General features: G+C 40.8%; 1 protein-coding gene across 2 annotated transcripts in view; it reads left to right on the forward strand.

The window, feature by feature from the left end:
- COG3 (component of oligomeric golgi complex 3) overlaps positions 1-21,687 on the forward strand; it is a 77,827-nt gene extending 56,140 nt beyond the window's left edge. For both annotated transcript variants that reach the window (XM_066380869.1, XM_066380870.1), the window contains 4 exons: positions 9,374-9,449; positions 14,631-14,758; positions 15,574-15,672; positions 19,571-21,687. In XM_066380869.1, the coding sequence (XP_066236966.1) occupies positions 9,374-9,449; positions 14,631-14,758; positions 15,574-15,672; positions 19,571-19,600 (333 nt within the window). In that variant the 3' untranslated portion in view covers positions 19,601-21,687. The remainder of the gene's footprint in view (positions 1-9,373; positions 9,450-14,630; positions 14,759-15,573; positions 15,673-19,570) is intronic.
- Positions 21,688-21,949: the final 262 nt, after the last annotated feature.

The raw sequence follows: 21,949 nt of genomic DNA on the forward strand, positions 1-21,949 counted from the left end.
AAAAATAAAAAGGAAAAGAAAAAAAAAAAAAAAAAGGAAAATACTCCACAAAAAAAAGGTAATAATTTATTATTTACCCCTTTTTTCTTTCTTCTCTTCCCCTCCTCTCACCTCCTTAGGGAAATATCGTGATGACCTGTGAATTATATTATGCTAAATGGAACAAAAACTGCCTATAATGGAGGGCCTGATTTGGGGTGAAGAGTTCAAGGGGCAAAAAAGGGAGTAGGGACCTACTAAATACAAAAAAAAAAAAAAAAAAAAAAAGGAGTAAATCTTAGACAAGCATAAAATGATTTGCTTGTAAGTGATGGTCGACTAAGAGATATAATGAGAGGGATGAGAGGGAAACAGAAAAAAGGAGAGAAAAAACAATAATTAAAGAAGAAAAAATAAAAATAAAAATAATAAGTAAAAATCTGTTGTATTAAGTGGAGCGAAGACTAAATACAATGGAGACTGTGGGTTGGGAGGAATGCTAGTGAGTTAAAAAGCAATGTAAAAAGTGCCCAAAATGCCACAAAAACAAACAAATAAGGAAAAACCAAGAACAAAAGCAGAAGAAGAAAAAAAAGAACAACAACAACAAAAAAAACCCCACAAAAACTTGAGTCCCAAATTAAATAATTTGTTCGTGATTGAGGCTTAAATGGGAGGAAAAGTAAAAGGAGAAAAGAAGAAATGAATAGAAAGGAAAAAATAAGAGTAAGAGAGAAACGAAGGAAGAAAAAAAGGAAAGGAAAAAAAAACAAAAGGGGAGAGAGTGAGAGTTAAGGGTTTTGGAGTGTAACCCTAAAGGAGAGTTAGGATGAAGAAAAGAAATAAAATGTAACACTCATGGGTAGTGTAGTTCAAGAAAAGGGTAGCATAAGATGGGCAGAGAGTAAAAGGACCGAGGTGGAAGAAATAGAAATAATAATAAAGGCAATAAGATAGAAGAAAGAAACAACAACAAAGAATTAGTGGAACAAGTTATAAAGTCTGTGGATTTTTCTTGATTTTGAGAGGTTAACTTCTTTCTTTTTTCTTTTCTCTCCCTCTTCCTGGTCGGTGACTCTGTACCCCAGGTTCTGCCCCTGTGTCACTCTTAGGTAGGAATTTGCAGTTGATGGGATTCTATGGCAATGTCATAATTGGCTTTAGTCTCGCTGGTAGTCAAGGCTTGTTGGCGTTTGCAGAGTCCAACAATGAGAGAGTTTGCTTTCCTGGAGTCTCTTTCCTAGTCTCCCCTTCCTGAATTAGCAGCCTGGTGATCCAGCTATGAGGCTGCCACTGCTTCTGTCTGGGGAGTAAGAGGCTCAAAGAGCTGAGAAATCCCCACTCTATCCTCACTCAGCGCAAGGCTCTGGGTAAGGCTCTGGCAGTCAGAGCCTCCAGCGTAATCAGGTGGGGCTGGGAGTCAATTGTTGTCAAGGTGACTGTTCAGCGCCTATCATTCAGTTGGACCACTCAACCCAGGCTTTCCACACTTGGTAGCCTGTTTTGGCTGGGAAGAAGAAGCACTAGTCGCTGTTTGCTTTATGGATCTTAATATCTGCCAAGTCCCTTTTGTTAGGAATATCCCTGAATATGGAGGCTCTGTCAATCAGAAGTTGCCCCCGCCCCTTTAGCGAAAGGCACTGAAAAATATCACGCCTCTTGTCTTGGATCGCTGAACTGGGAGAGATCTTATCAGTTAGAGCCCTGTGGGTGCGTAGATTTCGTGGGTTAAGCTAATTTCAGTGATTGGATCTGCAGCTCTGCTCCAGAAAGAATTTCAGGCTGCCTGTGCGCCCCTCCCCCCAACGCTTGATTGTTAGCTTGAATGGCTGGGTGAGGTGCCCCGCCCACGGAGAGAATCTCCTGACTAGGAAAGACAGCCTTGGCGCCCCTCCCGGACCGCGGCTCGGGGCGCCAGTGGCCGTGAGGTTTCTCAGCACGCCAGTGGCCGGGGACCGCGGCACGGGGCGCGCGCGGTTTCTCAGCATGCCAGTGGACGGTTCCTCTCTGGATCGCGGCACCGGGCACACGGTTTCTCGTCACGCCAGTGGTCGGACCGCGGCACGGGGAGGGGGGGGGGGCGGGCGCGCGTGCGGCTTCTCAGGGTATGCTGGGGCGGCCGCCAGTGCCCAGGCTGCCGTCCTGAGTGTGGGCGGGCAGCTGCACGTGTGCGTTGACTCACCACAGGTGTACTCCCTCCTGGGCAACAGTCCCTCTGCTTTCAGTGTGTGTGTGGAAGTCCGGAATGCTCCGAGGATAAATTTTTCTGTTTCTAGTTGATAAATTTGTTGAGATTTTGGGGAGATCTGTCGGACGCGCTGCTCACGGCGCCATTTCCGTGACGTCACTCCGCCATCACATTCTTGTTCATGTCTCTGAGTGTCATTTTTATGTCCCATCTATGTATGGATTCATATAGTTCTTAGTTTTTTCTGATTTACTTATTTTATTCTGTATAATGTTATGGAGGTCCATCCATGTTATTGTAAATGATCCGATGTCATCATTTCTTATGGCTGAGTAGTCCGTAGTATATATGTACCAAAGCTTTTTAATCCACTCATTCTCTGATGAACACTTGCGCTGTTTCCAGATCTTTGCTATTGTGAACAATGCTGCCACAAACATGGGAGTGCATTTCTCCTTTTGGAGCCGTTCTATGGTGATCTTGAGGTATATTCCTAAAAGTAGGATAGCTGGGTCAAAAGGCAGTTCAATTTTCAGTTTTTTGAGGAATCTCCATACTGTTTTCCACAGTGGCTGCACCAGTCTGCATTCCCACCAGCAGTGCAGGAGGGTTCCCTTTTCTCCACATCCTCGCCAGCACTTATTCTGTGTTGTTTTGTTGATGAGCGCCATTCTGGCTGGTGTGAGGTGATATCTCATTGTGGTTTTAACTTGCCTTTCTCTAATGATTAGTGATGTTGAGCATTTTTTCATATGCCTATTGGCCATCTGTATGTCCTCTTTGGAGAAGTGTCTATTCATTTCTTTTTCCCATTTTTGGATTGGGTTGTTTGTCTTCCTGGTGTGGAGATTTACAAGTTCTTTATAAATTTTGGTTATTAACCCCTTATCAGACGTATTGTCAAATATGTTCTCCCATTGTGTAGTTTGTCTTTTTATTCTGTTCTTATTGTCTTTAGCTGTGCAAAAGCTTTTTAGTTTGATAAAGTCACATTTGTTTATCCTGTCTTTTTTTTTTTTTTTAATTTTCTGAAGCTAGAAACAGGGAGAGACAGTCAAACAGACTCCCGAATGCACCCGACCGGGATCCACCTGGCATGCCCACCAGGGGCAACGCTCTGCCCACCAGGGGGCGATGCTCTGTCCCGCCGGGGTGTCGCTCTGCTGCGACCAGAGCCACTCTAGCGCCTGGGGCAGAGGCCAAGGAGCCATCCCCAGCGCCCAGGCCTTCTTTGCTCCAATGGAGCCTTGGCTGCGGGAGGGGAAGAGAGAGACAGAGAGGAAGGAGGGGGGGGTGGAGAAGCAAATGGGTGCTTCTCCTATGTGCCCTGGCCGGGAATTGAACCCGGGTCCCCCGCACGCCAGGCTGACGCTCTACCGCTGAGCCAACCGGCCAGGGCCTATCCTGTCTTTTATTTCACTTCCCTGTGGAGATAAATCAGCAAATATATTGCTCTGAGAGATGTCTGAGAGCTTACTGCCTATGTTTTCTTCTAAGATGCTTATGGTTTCACGGCCTACATTTAAGTCTTTTATCCATTTTGAGTTTATTTTTGTGAGTGTTGTAAGCTGGTGATCTAGTTTCACTTTTTTGTAGGTAGCTGTCCAATTTTCCCAACACCATTTGTTAAAGAGGCTGACTTTACTCCATTGTATTTCCTTACCTCCTTTGTCAAAAATCAGTTGTCCATAGAGCTGTGGGTTTATTTCTGGGTTCTCTGTTCTGTTCCATTGATCTAGATGCCTGTTCTTATGCCAGTACCAGGCTGTTTTGAGTACAATGGCCTTGTAGTATAATTTGATATCAGGGAGTGTGATACCTCCCACTTTAGTCTGCTTTTTTAAGATTGCTGAGGCTATTTGTGTTCTTTTTTGGTTCCATATAAATTTTTGGAATATGTGATCTATATCTTTGAAGTATGTCATTGGTATTTTAATTGGTATTGCATTGAATTTATAGATTGCTTTGGGTAATATAGACATTTTAATGATGTTTATTTTTCCTAACCATGAGCACGGTATATGCTTCCACTTGTTTGTATCTTCCTTGATTTCTTTTATCAATGCTTTGTAATTTTCCAAGTACAAGTCTTTAGTCTCCTTGGTTAAGTTTACTCCTAGGTACTTTATTTTTTTGGTTGTAATAGTGAAGGGGATTGTTTTCTTAATTTCTCTTTCTGACCATTGTTGGCGTATAAAAATGCCTCTGATTTCTGAGTATTGATTTTATATCCTGCCACTTTGCTAAATTTATTTATCAGGTCCAGTAGTTTTTTGACTGAGACTTTAGGGTTTTCTATATACAATATCATATCATCTGCAAATAATGATAGTTTTACTTCTTTTCCAACTTGAATGCCTTTTATTTCTTCTTCTTGTCTGATTACTGTGGCTAGGACTTCCAGGACTATGTTGAATAAGAGTGGTGAAAGGGGCACCCCTGCCTTGTTCCTGATCTTAAGGGGATTGCTTTTAATTTTTGCCCATTGAGTATGATGTTGGCTGTGGGTTTCTCATAGATGGCTTTTATTATGTTGAGGTATGTTCCCTGTATTCCCACTTTGCTGAGAGTTTTGATCATGAATGGGTGCTGGATTTTATCAAATGCTTTTTCTGCATCTATTGAAATTATCATATGCTTTTTCTCCTTTTTTTTGTTTATGTGATGAATCACATTGATTGATTTATGAATATTGTACCAGCCTTGCCTCCCCAGAATAAATCTCACTTGATCATGGTGTATGATTTTTTCCATATATTGTTGGATCCGGTTTGCTAATATTTTGTTGAGGGTTTTAGCATCTATATTCATCAGAGATATTGGCCTATCATTTTCTTTTTTGGGTTGTCTTTGCCTGGTTTTGGAATCAGAATTATGCTCGCCTCATAAAAGGAGCTTGGAAGTCTTCCTTCCTCTTGAATTTTTTGAAATAGTTTGAGAAGGAAAGGAGTTAGTTCTTCTTTGAATATTTGGTAGAATTCACTTGTGAAGCCATCAGGCCCAGGACTTTTTTTTGTTGGGAGTTTTTTGATAACTGTTTCGATCTCATTTGGTGTAATTGGTCTGTTTAGGTTTTCTGATTCTTCCAGATTGATTTTTGGAAGATTGTATGTTTCAAGGAACTTGTCTTTTTCATCTAGGTTGTCTGGTTTTTTGGCATACAGTTCTTCATAGTATTTTCTTACAATATTTTGTATTTCTGTTGTGTCAGTTGTTATTTCTCCACTCTCATTTCTAATTTTATTTATTTGAGTCCTCTCTCTTTCTTGGTGATTCTAGTTAAAGGTTAATCAATCTTGTTTACCTTTTCAAAGAACCAGCTCCTAGTTTCATTGATCCTCTGTATTGTTTCTTTAGCCTCTATGTCATTTATTTCTGCTCTGATCTTTATTATTTCCTTCCTTCTACTACATTTGGGCTTTACTTGCTGTTCTTTTTCTAGTTCTTTTAGATGCAGGGTTAAATTGTTTATTTGAGCTTTTTCTAGCTTCTTAAAGTGTGCCTGTAGTGCTATGAACTTCCCTCTCTACTGCTTTTGCTGTGTCCCATAAATTTTGAGTTGTTGTATGCTCATTGTCATTCGTTTCTAGGAATTTTTTTATTTCTTCTTTGATCTCATTGTTAATCCATTTGTTATTTAACAACCTGCTATTTAGTTTCCATGTGTTTGAGAATTTTTGAGCTTTTCTGTTGTGGTTCATTTCTAGTTTCATGCCGTTGTGATTGCAGAAAGTACTTGATATGATTTCAATCTTCTTAAATTTGTTGAGACCACTTTTGTGCCCTAACATGTGGTCTGTCCTAGAGAATGTACCATGAGCACTTGAAAAGAATGTATATTCTGCTGCTTTAGGGTGAAAGCTTCTGAAGATATCTATTAAATCGAGTTGATCTAGTGTGTCCAATAAGTCTGCTGTTTCTTTGTTAATTTTCTTTCTTGAGGATCTATCTTGTGATGTTAGTGGGTATTGAAATCCCCTACTATTATAGTATTGCTGTTGATCTCGTCCTTTAAATCCATCAAAGTCTGTTATAAAGCAGACTTTATATAGGTGCTTCTATATTAGGTGCATAGATATTTATAATAGTTATATCTTCCTGTTGGATTACTCCCTTTATCATTATGTAGTGGCTTTCTTTATCTCTTACTATATCCTTTGTTTTAAAGTCCAATTTGTCTTATATAAGTATTGCTACCCTAGCTTTTTTTTCATTTCCATTTGCATGAAGTGTTTTTTTCCATCCTTTTACCTTCAGTCTATGTGCATGTTTTAGGTGTGTGTCTTGTAGACAACATATGTATAGGTCCTGTTTTTTTATCCATGCAGCTACCCTATGTCTTTTGATTGGATCATTTAATCCATTTACATTTAAGGTTATTATTGATATGTAGTTGTTTATTGCCATTTTATTCTTTAAAGGTGTATTCCTTTTTTGCTATATTCTTTTCCCACTTTGATCTGTTTACAACAGGCCCCTTAACATTTCCTGCAGCATTGGTTTGGTTGTAATGAATTCCTTGAGTTGTTTTTTGTCTGGAAAGCTTTTTATTTCTCCTTCAATTTTAAACGATAGCCTTGCTGGATAAAGTAGTCTTGGTTGTAGGTTCTTGTTCTGCATTACTTTGAATATTTCTTGCCATTCCCTTCTGGCCTCAAGTGTTTCTGTTGAGAAGTCGGATGTCATCCTTATGGGGGCTCCTTTGTAGGTGATAGCTTTTTTTTCTCTTGCAGCTTTTAATATTTTCTCTTTATCGCTTACCTTTGGTATTTTTATTATGATGTGTCTTGGTGTAGGTTTCTTTGGGTTTTTCTTTAATGGAGTCCTCTGTGCTTCTTGAACTTGTGAGAGTTTCTCCTGCATTAATTTAGGGAAGCTTTCAACTATGATATGACTGAACAAAGTCTCTATCCCTTGTTCTTTTTCTTCTTCTTCAGGAACCCCTATGATGCAGATGTTATTTCTCTTCATGTTGTCACAGAGCTCTCTAAGAGTTTCCTCAGACTTTTTGAGTCTCTTTTCTTTTTTCTTCTCTGCTTTCATGCCTTCATTCCAGTTGTCCTCGAACTCACTGATTCGATCCTCAGCTCTATCTATCCTGTTTTTAATTCTTTCCATTTTGGTCTTTATTTCTGATATTGTATTTGTCATCTCCAACTGATTCTTTTTTATACTTGCTATTTCTTTATTTAGGTGTTCATAATGACCATCCATTGTTCTAAGATCCCTAAGCATCCTTACAATCATTATTTTAAACTCCGCATCTGGAAGTTTGATTATTTTCATATCACTCAATTCATCTCCTGAAGGTGTCTCTTGTGGTTTCATTTGGATTGCACTTCTTTGTCTTCTCATTGTCTGTTTTTGGGTTTTTTATTTGTAGAGTTGGTTGAGTCTAGGCTTGGTGTTGTCTGCCTCCAGTTTTCAGTTGTGTTATTTCTAGGTCTTCTTGGGTTGGTATCAGCTATTATTTGTAATCCACTTTCGGATTTGGGCAGCTTTGAAGTCCTGATTTGTTTGTTTTTTTAACAGGTGATAGTCTTGTTTATTTATCTCAGCAGGGGGCTTCCTTGAAACTGTATTCAGGAATGAGATGGGTGTAACTTGAGACTCTGAAGGCCTCTTCCACCAACTAATCTCTCTAGGGGCAGGGTGTTTTCTCAGCTTCAGTAGGGGGAGGTGTATCTCAGATCTCCATGGAGACCTGAGTTACTGCCCCTCCTCCCCACTTCTTGTTTTCAGCTGTGTCTTGTTGAGCTGATTGGAGCTGGAGAAATGTCTGGAGATCTCTGATCCGGAAGCAGTTCAGTACTGTTTTGTGGGGAAGGATCAGTCCCTCCCCCAGCTATGGCCGCCTCCAGTATGGATGAGTCAGCTTTTTTTAGGTTGTCTCCTGCATTCCTTAGCCCCTCACAGTCTGTCCCTTTCTCTTTCCTTTCCACTTGGGAGATAAGCTGGTCTTTTCAACACACCTTGCTCCCTGGTCGCCAGGCAAGTGGCTGTGAGCAGTATTTTCTGCTCTTTTCCTTGGAGTGAGATCCCCTCTGGGCTCTCAGCCTCAGCCCCCCACCTCTGTTCCTGTAAGCAGGGGAGATTCAGGCCTCCCTACCAGGTTTCTTGTGACTTCTTCTTTGCTCCTTGGTTTTTGAGAGCTGTTCTTGTAGTCCAGAGTTGGTTTTTTACGCTGATTTTTTCTAAATTGATTTGTATTCCAGTTTGGTGGTGAGAGCTGGGTGTCTGTGCATCCGCCTACTCCACTGCCATCTTTAGGTCCATATTGCTTCTTGATTGATGTCTTCACTTGCAATTTTTTTCACGTAGGACTTAGTATGTGTCGGCACAGTTCAAAGGGCGTTCCATGCATGAATTTACTCAATCATTGCAACTCCACTTTGAGATGCTGTTAACCTTGACCAACATCAGGTTACTACATCCATGCTGGGAGGTTGGGCTGGGAATCTCTAATGAGACTATTTAGTGAGGTTGAGGTCATGGCATGGACCTTTGGTACCTAACAATCTATTTTAGAAAAACATTTTATGCAGTTTCTGCCCTTCACCCTTCCCAGCTACACCTCAGCCCCACCACAATTTGCCATCTGAACAGTCTTGTCTAAAAAGTTAACTGTACTTTCTTGGTTTTGCTTCTCTGTACTGATGGTGAGGAATGAAAAGAGAGGTGAATAGAAGGTGGGCATCCAAGTCTGTACCAGTTGCACTGGTTGGTCAAGGGTGCCTTTTGATACTATTTGAAATCTTATTTTTTAAAATAACATTCTCTTTGCCTATGATATAATAAAGAAAATGGACCTCTTGGTATATAAAGAAGATTTTGTCCAGCTGGTGATATTTTTCTAACAACATGTGATGATAATTTTATATTAACATAACAGTCCACTTAGAGAGAGGCCTGTTTTGTGTTAACACTTCTCCACATCCCCATTTTTTTCTCAGGTAGAGTGTCAGGTAGAATGCCTCAGGACATTGGTTTGGTTTATGCAAGATAAAATATGCCTTGTTATCTCAAGAAGTTTTACTAAAATACTAGTTTTAAAGGACTATAAGATATGATGCATTTTCTTCTAGGGCTGTACACTTGATTATCATTATGTTTTAATAGGTTCAAATGGTGGTATGTATATTTTGAGAGAAGTACAAGTTTAATTTGTCATAAATGAAATGAAACTCTTTTTGTCTCTTCTACTAGGTTTCAGCGTTAAAAACAATGGCCAGTCAAGGAGGACCCAAGTACACCCTCTCACAGCAGCCTTGGGCACAGCCAGGTAGTCACATTGTACTATTTGGGATTTCTTTTTTATATATATATAAAAATTTACTGGGCAGCTGCAATGTATTGTAGCTAACTGTATTCTTTTTTTTACAGAGACAGAGAGTGAGTCAGAGAGAGGGATAGACAGGGACAGACAGACAGGAACAGAGAGAGATGAGAAGCATCAATCATTAGTTTTTCATTGCGCATTGCAACACCTTAATTGTTCATTGATTGCTTTCTCATATGTGCCTTGACCATGGGCCTTCAGCTTCAGCAGACCGAGTAACCCCTTGCTCGAGCCAGCGACCTTGGGCTTAAGCTGGTGAGCTTTTGCTCAAACCAGATGAGCCCTCGCTCAAGCTAGCGACCTCGGGGTCTCGAACCTGGGTCTTCCGCATCCCAGTCCGACACTTTATCCACTGCGCCACTGCCCGGTCAGGCTGGGATTTCTTTTTTTAGGGTATTAATTAATTCCCATTTATGTAGTCCTTGCTCTGACGGCTCGGAATTGGTTTCCTACTCATCCTGTGGTTTGGGCTAATACAGGATGCAGTTTGGAGCTGACAGGTCTTTACTGGCCAACACACTTGCATTTCAACAAGCATTTCAAGGATGGAAGAATTTTAAAACTGCACACACACACGCATAGAGTTAAAAATAAAATGTGGCTTAGACGGAAACACTTTGAGGCTGCTGGTTTCTGTATACCCACTTTCATTGTGTTGTGCAACTTTTATGGAAATACTGTAGATGATAGTATGAAAATATGGCGATAACGCCACTGTTTTCAAGTATTATATGAAGGAATGCTGTACATTATTTTGTTCCTTATATTATTCAGGTTACACCCTCTGTTTACAAAGTTTTAGAGTGTTTGAAAAAAATTATAAAAACTAGGGTGTCAGTTGGCAGTGGGCCACTGTCTCATTGCAAATATGTTTGAGATGTTCCCAGTCTTACACTTTCCTAAATGTACATTTTTGTGTGTGTGCTAGAAGGTTTTTTCCCCCCTTGTTGTTAGCATTAGACATTAGACATTTAAAATCATGACTAACTTTGTGGGTTAGTTTACGTACATTTTGTGACATTTTAAATTGCCATTAAACCAGAATAAATTATTTTGTTAGACTGGTATTTTTGGCCATCCTTTGGCCCATAATGTGATAGAGATTGCTTGCAATTAGAAAGGGAAAAATGGCCAAAGAATCAGTGTTTTAATTTGGGGGAAGCTGTGTCAAAGTGAGCAGGGAAGCTTTTTGATCATAGTGAGGGAGCTTCAAAGAATGATTCTGGCTTAGCATCTATAAAAAGTTGTCAACAGGCATGTCGTCTGGAATTAGGTTTTTGATGTGATTTTTTTCCCATATGAAAGAATGTTATGTCTGTTAGAAAGAATGTTATTTCTTTTGGGAAAAAGTTTGGTGGAGGCCATTCTAAAATTTTCAGTAATTCTTTAGTGCCTTATATTAATTTGAAGTTGAACAGGAACTAAGAAGTTGAAGGAGTAGGTCTGTTTCGCTTATGAAGATTTGTAAGTGTAGACAATAATCAGTTGTATTTGAAAGGAAGGTAGGATTTTATTTAAAGAATTTGTCATGTGAACTTTTGTTGATGTCATCAGTATGGGTTTGCAAATAAATTTTGTGACATGCTTTAGGCCTTCCTTCTGTTTGCTGTGTGTGATTGGAATCTGCCAGAAAGAGCGTATGCCGGTAGTACATTCTCCTGGAAGACAGAAACCAGATTCTTTTACTGGAAATTCTAAGCATGGTTGGCCTGGTGGTCACCACCTGTTTTGACCCTCGCAGTCAGGAGCAGACTTGTTAGTCCATTGCTCAGCACCATGCCAGAAGGAATTCTGATCGTCTTTGGAGGAGTCGGGCCTTGGGCTCAAGGTTTCATTCACTCAGTGGCATTTATTTAGAATAGGAGCTGATTTGATTTTGAACTTTTATGTAAATGAAACTCTTGGGTGACATATTTCCTAAAATAGGTAGAAACCAATGCACAGGCATAGGCGTGTTTATATGTAATGCAGCAAAGCTCAGGCCTTGATGCATACATAGTGCCCATTTGGAAAGACCCTGTCACTCAAAATAGAGGCTGTCATTTTCTCAAGTGGAACCCTGATAGAACCCCTGATGTTAGGTCTGTTATGTTTTTAAGTGTTACTAGAATTGTCATTAGTAAAAATGAAAGGAAACTGATGAAAGGACAGATAGAAATAGGGCTTGCTGTTTTGTTATTTAACCCAGTTTGTTTTTTCCTAAGTGAGATCTTGGCAAATAAAATGATGGCACTTCAGATTACCTACAGTGTGTCGGTAAAGTCATGGTGCACTTTTGACTGGTCACAGGAAAGCAACAAAAGACGATAGAAATGTGAAATCTGCACCAAATAAAAGGAAAACTCTCCCAGTTTCATACCTATTCAGTGCAGTTCGATGTGGGCTCACACACAGATTTTTTAGGGCTCCTTAGGTAGCTATCCCGTATAGCCTCTACAGACTCGTCACTGACTGATGGCCTACCAGAACGGGGTTTCTCCACCAAACTGCCAGTTTCCTTCAACTGCTTATCCCACCGAGTAATGTTATTCCTATGTGGTGGCGCTTCGTTATAAACGCGCCGATAGTCATGTTGCACTGTGGTCACGGATTCGAATTTAGCGAGCCACAGAACACACTGAACTTTCCTCTGTACTGTCCACATCTCGACTGGCATGGCTGTGGGCTGCTCCGCTATATACACGGTGTTACGTCATCATCTGCACATGCACACATGCTGCCACATCATCCTACAGAAACTGGGAGGGTTTTCTTTTTATTTGGTGCAGATTTCACATTTTATCGTCTTTTGTTGCTTTCCTGTGACCGGTCAAAAGTGCACCATGACTTTACAGACACACTATATTTGTGTCTTCTGTAGCACATGGGCCGTGGAATTGCCTTTTCTTGATCTGTAATATGCATAGCACACACTTAGATGTCAAAGAGAGATTTTTGGGTTTTTGAGATGGGAACATTGAAAACAGTTGAGGGACTTGTCTTGGGCCTCCAGAAACTCAGAGTTATTGATTCATGCAGATTTGATTAGGTTCCTGGGGATCATTTTGTGATAAATTTACAGGAGATCAGGTTGTAAATTAGTATGCCATTTTGTTAATGTACTCTGGGAAATAATACTTCTCAGGAATGGGAGGATACATTAGTCTGCTTATCTACAGGGAATACAATCCAGGACCCCCCATGAGGAGTCTGAAACCAAGGGTAGTAGTCCTGGGGCTATAAATACCGTGCTTTTTCCTGCACATACACGCACTTCTTGGCTTCTCTTTGGCATGTCCGAATTGCCAGCGTCACTGCTCTTGCACTTTGGGGCTGTTGGTAGGTGAAATAAGGGTTACTTGAAGACAAACATTTTAATACTACAATAGTCTGATAATCAAGATGGCTTCTAAGTGACTAACAAGCAATTACAGTGTGGACACAGTGGACAATGGGATGGTTCTTGCCGTGGCCACGGTGCAGTTTATCACACTACTCAAAACGGTGTACAGTTGGAAACTTAATGAATTATTTATTTTTGGAATTTTCCATATAATATTTTTGCACCGTGGTTGACTGAGGATAACTGAAACCCTGGAAAGTGAAACCTCAGATAAGGGATGATTATTGTATTTTATTTCTAGGCTCAGCGCATACCTGTTGGTGCTCAAGGGCTCCAAAACTGTCTTAGTGTCCTTGAAGTGTGGTAGTGATGACGGAACCCAGCCTGTGGGGTTGTTTTACAGGAGCTTTCATCGATGTTGTGAAAAATGAGCAATTCTGTATTATTTGTTCTTTTTTCTTGAGAGCATTGGCACTTTCTTACTCTGCTCTATCTACCACAGCTATGCTCAATTAAAAAAAAGGGTTTTTTTTGAGTTGTGAAAAAATATGAAATAAAAAGTAATTCTGTTTTCCACCTCTAAACCAGTCCCCTCATAGGTAACCACTAGTAATGGTTTCTCTCTCCAAATTATTCATGTATGTACAGCACATATGGGCTTACAACATGTGCAAGTCTGATTATGATTATACTGTGCTCCTTGCTTGTTCAGTTTATTCTGTGTCTTAGAGTCCTTTCTGTACCAGCCTGTCCAGCTCTGCCCATTCTGTTTACCGGGGGCATAGACTGCATCCCTAGAGCACAATTTCTTTAATAATTTTAATGGCATTTAAATTATTTTTTTTTCCCATATACTCTTTAGTAAATGTCCCTATACACACATATTTTTGGTATTTTGTGAGTAATACCCAAGGTAAATTTCTAGCAGTAGAAATGTTAAGTGGAAGAGCATGTGTGTTTCCGGTTTGACTAGACAACATTGCCTAATATCCTTCCAAAGAGGTGGAGCCAGTTCGTACTCCTGTCAGCAGGGACAAGAGTGCCTGTTTCCCCACACCCCTGCCAGATGTGCTATTTACAATCTTCATCATTTTTACCAATCTGAAAATATCTTAATATGCATTTTTTCAATTAAGAGTGAGGTTGAGTACCTTTGGAATTATTAATCAGTTTTTTACTTTTTAGCTTTCTAGAAAGCTTTCTCTTTTAAATACTTTATACAAATCACTACTCTTATTTTCCACTTTAACTTCTTTTCAGACACTATACTTGAGCTACATAATTATTTCAGTTATAATTTTCTAGAATTCTGTTCTCTTCCTGATAATACAGTACAAAAATGTAACAATGAATTTTTAGTTCCCATTAAATATGTGTGTATATTTTCTGAATGGTCTTGTAAGGCAGAGAGCATCTCTTACTGTGAGTGAATTCTGCAGATGAATAAGCTCATTCATTATGAAGTAATTCTAACTAATGTCTCTGCAAATGCTGTTTTAGTGTACCTTAATACATCTCCAGACTCCAAAGGCACCAAGCATGTTACAGCCCCAGTGAGCGTCCTGAAGCATGCTGGGGAATTCTTTTTGCTGCCTTAGCCCTAGGGATTAGAATTTTGTATTTTGAAGACAATGTTTTTAGGATTTGGGATTAAACTAACAAAATAACCAACAAAAATGAAAAAAATTCTTTGGGAAATAGTCTTTTCTTTTGCTATTTTTCTCTGCTATTCTTCTTAAATTAAAATGGAAACATTTGTTCTCTTTTTCTTTGTGATGTTAATGAGGTTAATTTCTTTCCAGCAAAGGTCAGTGACCTTGTGGCAAGTGTCTATAAGACAATAAAAGCAAAGCTACCTCTGATCTTGAGAAGTATGTCATTGTACCTGTCCAATAAAGACACCGAGTTTATCTTATTTAAACCTGTTAGGGTGAGTATCATGATAATTTATTTGAACGTTGTCCAGTCTTTTCAGATGTTCTTGCCTTGTCTACCATTTTCCTCTTTCTGTATTTTAAAATAATATACTTCTTCCTGTTGGTGTACTATTCTAGTGAAATTGAGAATAATAAATCATTGTGATTCTTGAAAGGCTTACAAAGCCTGAATTTGTCCGATTATACCTTTTTCCCACCCTTGCTTTATCTTAAGTACCATTGGCACTAAAGTACTTTCTACCTAAAGGTAGAAATTAGTAAATAAACAAACAAACAAATAAATAAATAAATACTTAGACCCTCACATTGGATGTGTGACCCAACCCTTGAGAGCAGCGTTTCCGGAGTCGTGTGCCATGTTACTGGTAAGGAGTGGGAACAAATGGCTTGCAGCTGCCACTTTGGTATTAGACGTCAGAGAAAATTCAGAACTCACATAACTTCCAGCTCTTTGTTGCGTTCACATCCTTACCCAAGGCACTGGTTAATTTTTAAAGTATATTTTATGTGTCTGGGAACCTGATTATCTTTTGTGTAAGAAATGTCTACTGAAGACTCTGGGGGGACAGGGCTTGCTGTGATTTGGTTTTTCCATGAAGTATTTATATGATGTCTTAGTTGTGTTGTGCTAGCATGTGAAATATTAAGTGCTAACTGTACATGTCTTTGATAATCTCATGAAAGATACCTCTTCTCTACTTGTTTTGGCAGTTGTCATTACGATTTAACATTCTCAGTGCTTCATGTGTGAGACAACTGCATATGTTCTTAGTGACTCATTTAATAGATTGCCTCTTCTCTTTCTAAGAATAATGTTCAGCAAGTCTTCCAGAAGTTCCACGTTTTGTTAAAGGAAGAGTTCAGTCCTGAAGATGTTCACATCATTGCTTGTCCTACTATGGAACAGGTAACCCATAGTCCGAAGAGCCTTGTTACTTTGAACTTCTCAATTACTTTACTTGAGTAATGTCTTTGAGGAACTATGTTTTTAGTTTTTTTTTGTTTTTGTTTTTAGTTTTAATTAAAAAAAAATTGTACAATATTTTCTGATGAGCAAGAGTTCAAATTTTGTCAAATTTTTGGTGATGATTTTAGAATTTTCAGTTGCTTTTTAATCCTTTCTAATATTGAAAGGCGTTGTGTTTAAGACAAATGGACTATTTGTGAAAGATTCAAATATTAATGGTATTTAGGTTGCTGAATAATTTTGTTTGCAGCATGCATGCTAAGAGGCCCACATTAAAAAAAAAAGTTGTTATGGAAATAAGATGTTAGAAGGGTTTGTTTTCTCTCTTCTTCCTAAATTTATAGAGTTGAATGGAGAGCTCAGTTTGTGCCTACTGATTCATTCAATTCTGTCAGCAGGTTTTTATTGAGAACTTATTATGTATTGGGAGCAGGCCAGCGCTGTGCATATTTTAAGTTTAGTATAGTTTAGAAGTTTAGAATTTTTCTTCTAAATGTGGAGAGAAAAGATGGGGTGGTAGCTGGAGGGGAAGTGGGTCATGTTTTTATTGAGATATAATTCATATACCATAAAATTCACCCTTGCCTGACCAGGTGGTAGCGCAGTGAGTAGAGTGTCGGACTGGGATGGCGAGGACCCAGGTTCGAGATCCCGAGGTCGCCAGCTTGAGCACGGGCTCATCTGGCTTGAGCGAAAAGTTCACCAGCTTGGACCCAAGGTCGCTGGCTTGAGCAAGGGGTTACTCGGTCTGCTGAAGGCCCACAGTCAAGGCACATATGAGAAAGCAATCAATGAACAACTAAGGTGTCGCAACGGAAAACTAATGATTGATGCTTCTCATCTCTCTTCGTTTCTGTCTGTCTGTCCCTATCTCTCTCTCTCTCTGACTCTCCCTCTGTCCCTGTAAGAAAAAAAAAAATAAGCCTGACCTGTGATGGTGCAGTGGATAAAGCGTCGACCTGGAAATGCTGAGGTCGCCGGTTCGAAACCCTGGGTTTGCCTTGTCAAGGCACATATGGGAGTTGATGCTTCAGGCTCCTCCCCCCTTCTCTCTCTCTGTCTAAAAAATGAATAAATAAAATAAAATAATAAAAAAAAACAACTTAAAAGAGAAAAAAAATAAATAAAAATTCACCCTTAAAAGAGGACAGTTCATTTGTTTTTAGTATATTCACTAAATTATGCAACCATCACCACCATCGAATTCCAGAACATTTTTATCCCCCCCAAAAGAAATCCCACACCCATTAGCACATCCCCCCTTCTCCACTCTTCTACTAGTTTACTTTTTGTCTCTATGGATTTGCCTGTTCTGGATATTTCACTAAATGGAATCATGTACTCCGTGGCCTTTCTGGCTGTTACTCTTAGTGTGATGTTTTCAAGGCTGATCCATGTTGTGGCAAGTATTAGAACTGTGTTCTTTTTTATGGCTGCATATATGGCTATATGGGTCATATTTTAAAAAGATATCTCTTATAGTTGTAGGGTTGTACAGTAATAGACTTTTAATAAATTATTTGAAGTAATTATATTCTGTGATTATATTATAAACTATAATATAGTTAGTTTTGTTTTCAATATTTAGAGATATTTTCCTCATTTTGATTTACTTTTGTTTTTTAATTAGAAAAAATACTAACATGGACTCTATGTCAGAATTATGGACAGGGTCAGTTTGGAGCTGTCTGGTGTCTCCCTCCAGCCTTTTCCTTGCTTCCTGCATAGTTACCTGTTTTTTGTTGTTGTTGTTGTTTTTTTGTATTTTTCTGAAGCTGGAAACGGGGAGACACAGTCAGACAGACTCCCGCATGCGCCCGACCGGGATCCACCCGGCACGCTCTGCCCACCAGGGGGCGATGCTCTGCCCCTCCGGGGCGTCGCTCTGCTGCAACCAGAGCCACTCCAGAGCCTGGGGCAGAGGCCAAGGAGCCATCCCCAGCACCCGGGCCATCTTTGCTCCAATGGAGCCTCGGCTGCAGGAGGGGAAAAGAGAGACAGAGAGGAAGGGGGCGGGGGAGAAGCAAATGGGCGCTTCTCCTGTGTGCCCTGGCCGGGAATTGAACCCGGGTCCCCCGCATGCCAGGCCGACGCTCTACCGCTGAGCCAACCAGCCAGGGCCTAGTTAACTGTTTTTATTTGTGATCATTATTAACCTTCCTTTTTTATTTTTAAAGATAGGGGAAATGCATTTTTGTTCATGGGAAAGATCCAAACAGAGGGAAAAATTGATGCTGAAACGTGCCCTTGAGTAGAGAAGGGGGTCTTAGGAGCAGCTGGAGGATGAAGCCTGTGTTAGGTGCATGGGGGTTCTGTTGTGGAAAGGAGAGACGGCTGAGCGGGGTGCGAACATGTGGGTGTGATGGAGCTCCTGGAGGCTGCCTTGTGGCTGCTCCGCACTGGGAGTGGAACAGGAGTGTTCCAGACAGGAGGAGGAACGCTCAGCTGAGTCCAGTGGTTGCATATCCAAGAGAGACCATTCAACATAGTTGTCTGATTTTTTCTTCAGTCCTCATCAGTTGCATGAATATGAATGGGTTGTGTCAGGGTGGGGCTTACCAAGAGCACAGAATTCCTGCGCTCCCACCTGACCCTTGCCAGTGAGATGTGTTTTAGTGTGTGTGTGTGTGTGTATCTGTAATTTAAATGATACTTACATTATGTGCAGCTCAGTTGCTTTGCTTTGCCTCTTTCTGTTCCTGTTTTGAACCACTAAATTATTCTCATGATGTACCAGTGAAATTACCGTTCAAAAAACACTGTAGAGACCATTCTCTCTGTGCCTTGATCCTCTTTCAGAACTGTGAACATTTCCTAGATAATAGTAATAGCTGGTATTACTTATTGCCTACTGCCCAGCACTGTTCTAAGCATTTGACATGTATCATCTCCTTTAACCTTCACTCGACCTTCCTATGTTTGCCCCATTTTACTGACGGAGCAGCTGTGGCCTTGAGAGATCAAGTCATTTGGTCACAAGCCGCATGGTGGGAACCAGAAACCTGTGTTTCCATTCTGTAGATTGTTCCTAGAGGGAACCCCTCTGCGCTCACATTCTCTCTAATTTTACATTTCCCTGGAAATTGAATTTTTGTGACCCATTTCCTTAAGATCCAATATATGGCAGCACAGATGGTCTCTGACTTATAGATGATTCAACTTACGATTTTTCAGCTTTACAGCAGTGTGAAAGTGATACGCATTCAGTAGTGTGAAAGTGATATGCATTCAGTAGAAACTGTTCTTGTGGATTTTTTTTTTTTTTTGTATTTTTCTGAAGTTGGAAATGGGGAGGCAGTCAGACAGACTCCCGCATGCGCCCGACCGGGATCCACCCGGCATGCCCACCAGGGGGCGATGCTCCGCCCATCTGGGGTGTTGCTCTGTTGCAACCAGAGCCATTCTAGCGCCTGAGGCAGAGGCCATAGAGTCATCCTCAGTGCCCGGGCCAACTTTGCTCCAATGGAGCCCTGGCTGAGGGAGGGGAAGAGAGAGACAGAGAGGAAGGAGAGGGGGAGGGGTGGAGAAGCAGATGGGCGTTTCTCCTGTGTGCCCTGGCCGGGAATCGAACCTGGGACTCCTGCACGCCAGGCCGATGCTCTACCACTGAGCCAACTGGCCAGGGCCTGGAATTTTGAATTGAGGTCTTTCCCGGACTGGCACTGTGTGGTACAGTCCTCTCTCCCGATGCTGGTCGGGGCAATGAGCCACAATTCCCAGAACACCAGGGTGCTTAAAAGTCTGAGACGGTTCCTCTCATTCTGTTTCTGAGGATGTACACAACTTCTCTTATGGTATTGCACAGCAGAACTAACGTAGCTTTCCCTCTGCTTTTCAGCTGAACCTCCTCCTGTCAGTTTCTAACTAGCAGGCCAGCCTGGCTGCGGTTCAGACGAACAGTGTCTCGGTGGGAGCGGCTGCAACGGCACGTGGTCTGCAGGACTCCTGCGGAAGTGTCTGTTGGAATGTCCCCGAGGACCACACCTGCGTGCTACTCGTTGCTGATTGCAGACTGAAGCATAAGCAGAGGGTTAAATAACTGGTGTTTCCCTTTTAAAAAGTTAAATGCCAAAGATGAATCTATGAGCAGTGGTGACTCCTTCATTTAATTGGCCTCAAGAAATGTAAGTTTAAGAGGTGACTGTACTGTGGTGGGCACACAGTGAGGTGGCTCTCAGGGAAAGATGTGCAGTGAGACTGGGTTCCGTGGGTAGTGCAGGGGAGAACTGTATGGAAATACGGCTGACTAGAAAGCGACGAAGAGCAAGGTCTGCTGAGTGTCAAACCTGCAACACTTACCCACCGAGCATTCCACAGTGACTGTTTTCTTACTTCCAGAAATGGTATTTCTACACTGAATATAATGTCTCTCCTATCACTTTGAAGTTTAGTTGGGAGTAGATTAGATGCTTCTGAGGACGCATTCTGCTTTCCTGGGGATTCAGGGAGTTATATCTTCCCGTGTTTCATAAAATTTTTATTATTTTTTTTAGTGAATTTATTGGGGTGACATTGGTTAGTTAAACCATACAAGTTTCAAGTGTACAACTCTATAACGCGTCATCTGCATACTGCACCGTGCGTTCACCACTCAAAGTCGTCTCCTTCCACCACCATTTATCTCCTCTTTGCCACTTCCCCCTCCCCCTCTCCCTTTTTCTGTGTTTTTGATTTGAATTAGTTTCAGCAACGCCAGGACCTCATGTAAGGCCCCACTGCTGGTGCTCCTGGGATTGCTCAGGTACAGAATGTTCAAGAGCAGGGAGCTGCAGCCTGCTCGTGTGCAGTCTCCTTAGCGAGAATCTTCCTGGGTAGCAGTCTGTGATTGGGAAGTCAGCGAAGGTGTTAAATCTGGTCCACAGAGGAGAGAAGGACACCTGATGAATCGCATGGCTCATGCATGAAGGTCAGGCTCGCCAGCCTTCTGTACACTGCCTTTGGTTTTAGTGGTTCTTGGAAAGCAAACACTGTCATGTCAGTGGCCTTGCTGTGTGTTCAGTGGCCTTGCTGTGTGCTTGCTACAGTGAGTATGTGTTACTGACGAACGCAAGGAGGATGACGATGCCCACCCCTTAAACCCGCCACACCGTATCAGGGATCAGCAGGTAGCTTTTGCACTTCTGAGGGTTTTCCTACAAATGCTATTTCCTGATTGGGTTGGTTTTGCCTCTGATGTCAGAGTAAATATAGCCTGCTTTTTGGTTCAGAAGGAATTTTGAGTTATTCACACACAAGCCTGGAGTCCTGATGAATGTTCTGGGCTGTAGCCACAGTCCTCATTCTACGTGATGGGTTTCTCACCCTTCCAGCTAGACTCCACAGTGTGCAGATAGGTTACATGTCTGTCAATTTAAACAGGTCACTTTCTTTTCAATTCAGTTTAAATTGGTGATGGATGTTGCTTGATAGAACTTTGAATCCTTTCTGCTTTGGGAAGGTGGACGGTCAAGAGGGTCCATACTCATCTTTGACATGAAACAAGTGAAAGAGGAAGACCAAATTCACTTCTACTTACTATTTAAAATATACGTTTAATGAAGTAAATTGTAAAATACCCAGTTTTGTGTATTATATTGTATATTTGGTTTTTTAAAAGTCTTTCCAAAGAAATGAAGGCATGATTACTGTACTATATTATGGCTGATTTAACTTGATGTACAGAGCAGAGTGTGTTCTTAAGGATAGGAGTATTTGACAGCACCTGTTCTTGTGGTGAATCTTATTTCTGAAACAGTCAAACCCTTGCAAAGTGCTGAGTAGATGATAGTGGTCCAATTTGTTTGCTGAATGAATTTTGTTTAAATCTGTACAGTTTCAGGAGTTTACTTATAAAAGATATTGTATATACTTTCAAATAATTAATTTAAAGGCTTTATATTATTTGGCTAGAAATTGCTGTTTTTAATAAATGTGAATTTTTTAAAAAATAAAAATTTTCTTTCTACTTTGTCCTCATATGTTTGTTATATGTGGATTCTTTTATAAAATTTTTAATTGAAGTTTTTATTGTACTAACTTGTAGATTCATATACAGTTGCAAGAAATAATAGAGAGAGATCCTGCGGGCCTTTCCTCAGTGTCTCCCAGGGGTGGCATCTGTCACAGTGTAGTGCATTGTCACGAGCAGATATTGACATTGGTGCACTCCACCAACCTCACTCCGATTTCCCGTTTTACTTGCACTGTGTGGATTCCTTTGGCAAGATAATAATCGTGT

Source organism: Saccopteryx leptura, chromosome 4 (genome assembly GCF_036850995.1).
Source record: "Saccopteryx leptura isolate mSacLep1 chromosome 4, mSacLep1_pri_phased_curated, whole genome shotgun sequence".
Taxonomy (NCBI): domain Eukaryota; kingdom Metazoa; phylum Chordata; class Mammalia; order Chiroptera; family Emballonuridae; genus Saccopteryx; species Saccopteryx leptura.